Source organism: Phalaenopsis equestris, unplaced genomic scaffold, assembly GCF_001263595.1.
Source record: "Phalaenopsis equestris unplaced genomic scaffold, ASM126359v1 Scaffold000002, whole genome shotgun sequence".
NCBI lineage: Eukaryota > Viridiplantae > Streptophyta > Magnoliopsida > Asparagales > Orchidaceae > Phalaenopsis > Phalaenopsis equestris.
This window is the reverse complement of record NW_018164444.1, coordinates 2370743-2376315: the sequence shown is the minus strand read 5'-3', so window position 1 is coordinate 2376315 and position 5573 is coordinate 2370743. Positions and strand designations below refer to the sequence as shown.

At 36.9% G+C, this 5573-nt stretch overlaps 1 protein-coding gene across 1 annotated transcript in view; it reads right to left on the bottom strand.

Moving 5' to 3' along the window:
• The window catches only part of LOC110032493 (dormancy-associated protein homolog 3-like), a 15507-nt gene extending 10858 nt beyond the window's left edge, over positions 1-4649 (bottom strand). The window contains exon 1 of the mRNA XM_020736146.1: positions 4487-4649. Coding sequence (XP_020591805.1) covers positions 4487-4649 — 163 coding nt within the window. The remainder of the gene's footprint in view (positions 1-4486) is intronic.
• Between the last annotated feature and the right edge of the window lie 924 nt (positions 4650-5573).

Here is a 5573-nt window from a genome sequence, read left to right as displayed (position 1 = left end):
TGAATTCTTCTCTAAGAGTGTTGGAGAGGGAGAGAAGTGAGAGATTTCTTCTTCCTAACTTTTCCTAAGAGAGGCTACAAGGGATATGCTTCGAGAAAGAGTTTTAGATAGTTGTTTTTTGTTTATTATTGTTGTATGAACTTTCTTTTATTAATAAAATTTGTGTTTTGTTTTATCTTTCTCATGAAGTCTGAGTAATTTCCTTTATCTTTCTCTTTACTCTAAGATATGGTGAAATGAAGAGATAATTTGGATGTGCCAATGTTGAAATATAAAATAAATTATGATGGTTTTTCAACTCCAATCTTAATTCACTTTTTGATCTAACCAATTGAATTGTTAAAATATGTTGTGAAACATATAATCCGGGAAATAGAGTATGAGTTCTACAACAGTTTGGGAATCACATTTAATTCCATGAAGGAGAATTTTGTTCATGGAATTAAGTGCAAATAAATAGGGAAATATACATTATTGGGTGTAGAATTGGAAATTTTAGGGTTACAGACTAAAATTCCCAATTTGATCTTAAGGTTTAAGAACTAAAACGAGAGTTAACCTTCAGGGGAGGGGAAGTGGGAGCTCTAGAGTGCGAGCCAGTATCCTCCTAGCCTAGCTACGGATTTAGGGACTAAACTTAAGATTAGCCAATGATTTTCTATATCATTGAATCAGGGTAGAGAATTAAAATTGCTCATTCTTAGCACAATACATATTTAAACCATTTATTTCATCTAATTTCACCAAAAACTCATTGTAGTGGGAAGGATGTTTTTTCATATTAGAAAACTTCATCACATAAACATGGTTTAATAGTTACTATTTTAAACTTTGCATTTAAATTTTGCTAGTAGTTAATAATTTAGTTCTGATAGCAATTCAAACATTTGAAATTAGTGACAATAATTTTGTTTTATTTTCATGAATTTCCTAGTTAATTTATCACTTCAAATTTAAGCCTTCCTCACAGGATTGATATTTGGGACTTAGATAGAAAGTCTTATATTACTTGATAACGATAAGTATATTTGTGTAGAATCTCAACATTAAGTGTTTAACATTATTATTCATAAACCACCACATCAAATTTTTGTCACCGTTGTAAAGCGAGGTCAACTTTATGAATTTTACACAACTATATTTTTTAAGAACAAATTTTTGGCGCCGTTGCGAGAGAAGGTAACAGTAAATTAAATTGATTTGGTAAATTAGAAAATTTAGAGATAAAATATAAAAAATCAATATATATATATATATATATATATAAATCCATAAACAGACACTAGAAGTAATTCTACTATATATTTTTAATATTATATTATTATATCAGAAAAAAAAAAACACAATAAATAAGCATTGTCAGCTCTAGTTGAATGGCTGCCGGATGGGCACCCATTAAGACGTTAACAAGCAAAACTTTGTCACCATTAAAATGTAGGGCCATTTACATACACACCACACAATTATTACCACTATTTACAAATCAAACACCTAAACTTTCATATTTACATGCATCGCACTTAAATCTTTGAAATCATAGAAAAGAAACATGACACCAAAGTAGATATGTAAATATATAAGAATTTGTGAGATGTGCGTAAATGCCCCTAAAAATGTAAACTAAGCTGCAAACTGCGCAAATGTCGGAACAGCTGGAGATGTTGATGAATGAGTTGGTTGTTTTGAAATGCCTCCCAATTACAACTGAAACTGCTGCTCGCTTTCTATTGATTATTTTGTCATGCAATTCATTTCACAAAAAAAATTATTTATTTGTTTTTTTACTTGAAGAATAGTATGTCAATGAATTTAATATAGAAGGGCCATTTAAAATGTGTGTGTAATTAAGCTCTAATAGTCATCAGTTCGAAAAATTATTACATCAAGACTTCGCACGTAGAATTTCGTGCGGACTCCAATGAAATCACGCCATATGGAGGTATAAAAAAAAGCCCGGTAACACAGAAGAATATTTCTTCTGTGTTATTAAGGTGTTATTGTATGTTATTAAAGTGGTATGTTATTCAGGTATTATTGTGTTTTAGAAATATTTTTGGTGTTATAATAACACAATAACACATCAATAATACTTGAATAACACACAATAATACTTGAATAACACATGCGGAATATTCTCTTGTGTTATCGGGCAGATTTATATTTTTTTTTTTCCTGTCACCGCCATGTGGTGTGATTTCATTGGACTCCGCGCGTAACTATACATGCAGAGTCCTGATGCAATATTTTCTCCAAATTTAAAAAGTCAAAATACTATTTGGACACTTCTATAAACTCTATGACTAAAGCAATATCATTTAAATAATCTTTACAAAATCTTAAAGGGATATTGTGCCATATAAATCACATTTTTTTTTTTATTTTATGCAAATGAAGTCATAAGTCAAACTATATTGACTACGCTAATTCTTATGTATTTACAATATTTAACATAACCTCACCTAAATTTCACTTTGCCTAGGCATCAAAAATGTGTATTTTGACAGTACTATTTTTGATGTGATATAAGAAAGATTTGAACGATAGAAACAATAAACAAAAATCAAAATTTTGAGGGTTAAATATGTAAATTCTTAAGAATTGTGCGGTATATATGTAAATGCCTTCAACTTTGATTTTATCTTTTATAATTATGACATCACAAGAACGTAGGAACACATTTGTGTGGGGCATTATTACACTGAGCTCTATTATCTTATACTATTTTATATGGCACTTGGTTAATATGTCATAAATATGGCAATGGGGCCAATGCTTCCCCAAAGGTGTGACAAGTATAATGCTTATAGTTGTGACTGTTGGAGCCAACGTTTGAAATAAATTCTAGCTGGGGAAAAGACTAATTTATTATGGGAGACATGCTATTTAAATCATCCACCTAAGAAGGAAATAAATACATACAAATGTAAATCTACTTTTTAATACATTTCATATACACATACACATACACACACGAACGTAAAAATCATATTGATTTGCACGAATTTCAAGACACATTTGGGGCGAGGCATCAAAATTCAAATAGGAAAATGAACACCAATATATGATTAAAGGGAGTGTCTAAAACACATTTGGGGCGAGGCATCAAAATTCAAATAGGAGAATGAACACACTCCAATTTATGATTAAAGGAAGTGTCTAAGGTCTAAATGAGACGAACAAAATGACATGAAAAATGAGATGATCTATCATTAACTTGAAACATAAAGAGTAGCTTTGGAATATGTTTGGAGGACAAATTGATCTCCAAATCTGGCAAGCTAATAGTAAAATTAAGCGGCTTGACGAGAATGTTGGCATCAATTTTTGATGTCAAGTGGGTAGGGTGTTCACCTAATTGACTTGGGATGACTCACTACTCGTCTGTAGCGTCTCGCAGCTCAACGCACCCATCTGAGACCTCCAGTACATGCTTGGGGCACGAAACCAGGGACATCAAACTGCAGTTGGACCGACTCGCCTATGACATTCGACATGTTTGATGTCTATTTTAGTATTTAGAGGTCCCTCTGTATCCATTCAGAGCCTCCTCAGAGTCAAGGAATGTCACGGAATCCTCCTATGCGCACTTGGGAAAATTAAAGTTTGGAACGCCTTACCCGCATTGTAGTCCAGAGAGCCCATTAGCGACAAATTCTCCAATCAATGGACAAACAAAATACTCAATTTTAAAATTAAGGGATCATAATTTAATCATATGTGGTCCCTCGTAGCTTTCAGATTGAGAAAATTCTCTGTCAAATGCTCTTAATGTAAATCAGAGTTTTCAGTGCTAGACCGACGACTAGATGCTCGCGCCAGACTCCTAAACACCCAACATACCATCTCAGATGTTCAAAACCGAGCCCATGAAAGTCTGACTCCAGTCTCGGGCGCCCAGGCGCCCAATTCTGCTAAAAATGGCTTTTTTTCTCGAGAGACGAGAAAGTAGGCGCCAATCCACTTCCAGGACGTGATTTTTCACGATTTTGACGTTGATGGGCTGAAATGACAGGGATCTCCTTGGGCTTAAGGAATATGCATGGGGGGATGTAATGGCTTGGGTTTAGTCTCATTCGACATGTCTTAAATGCTATCCATTAGCCATTTTTGCCTAATCGAAGAGGTACTTTTGGTATTTTCATGGAGAGGCTCATTTAAGCTCTCTTTTCCTCCTCATTTCAGAGATCTCCACTTCATTTTCAGTTTTGGTGCTAAGGGCTTGGGGGAACACAAAAGAGAGCTGCTTCATCCTCTTGGAGATCTTGGAGGTGCCTTGGAGAAAATTTCTTGGAGCAAAGAGATTTGAGAGAGACTCTTCATCTTCCTCAAGGAGAGAGCTAGAGAGGCTCTTCCTTATCATTCTTCTTGTTCCTCATGGTTCTTCTTCCTCTCCAGCGGCCTCGTCCTTCTCCAGTGAACATTCCGGGGAGTACTGCTAGGAAAGCTTCATCCTAGCTTGGGGGAAGGGAGACAACAATGGGCTCACGGTCTCTCCTTTTTGGAAGGGGAGCTTCATCCCACATTGGCGAAGGCGAAACTTTGGCGATCTCTCCAGCAAGGAGAGCTTCAGCATTACTTTGGTTAAGGACATGGGTGGGCTTCTCTCCTAATGTTAGGAGAGCTTCATCTGAAACACGAGCGTGGGACATCGATCAATCATTGTGGTGGTAAGGTTCCCAAAACCTTCACGTTTTCTTTCTTAGCCAGCTCTAGGAGTAGATTATTTTCATGTGTTGTGGTTTGGTGGCCCGCACGAGGCAAGTTAAATTGTCGACACAAATCGACACGAACATACACATTTTGATTGGCCAACTTTGTGATGTCACTGTAGGTTTTAGTCGCCTACGCTAGGTAAGTTGGTCGGTCGGACTAGTCATCACGACCATATTCCTAATGATTGGTCAACTCTTTCCTAGAGGTAGCCCCCAGGTTAGGAATCACATTTGTGGTCAATCCCGTGCGAAGCCAATTGGTTTCCCTTAATAAGCCTAGCCCCAAACTAAGCAGGTAGAAATCTCAGTTTCCTACGGCTTTGGCGCTTTTAACCTTCCTTGGAGGGGTTTTAATTGTTGAATTCTGAAGAATGAGGAAAGCTTTGTAGCTAGCTCATTCTACAAGATCATAGGAGGTTCATAGGATGAAAAAAACTTAGTAGCTAATCCGCCCTACGAATGTGAAGGAGTTCTTCTATGAGAACTTGAAGAATGGAGTTCTTCACGATTCCTCACCAAAGTCGGAGGCTGCTATGTCGCAAATCCAAGAGCTAAAACCCGAGACAACTATGTGAGAGCGTTTGTCGAGTATGACTCGCTATTGTATTGCATCTCACATGTTGCATTTTACACACTAAAATATGCCTCAACCGGAGGCCCCGACCTGGTCAACATTGCACTTTAAATCGATCAACCACCTCGACCTCATTGGCATTGCACTTTGGCTCGACAGTCCGCCCCGACCTGGCTAACCGATCACTTTGGTCTGGTCGGCTGCCCGGGCCCAGTCAACCAATCGCTTTGGTCTGGTTGACCACCGGCTAGGTCGACCGATCATTTTGGTCCGACCGGCAACCCTGA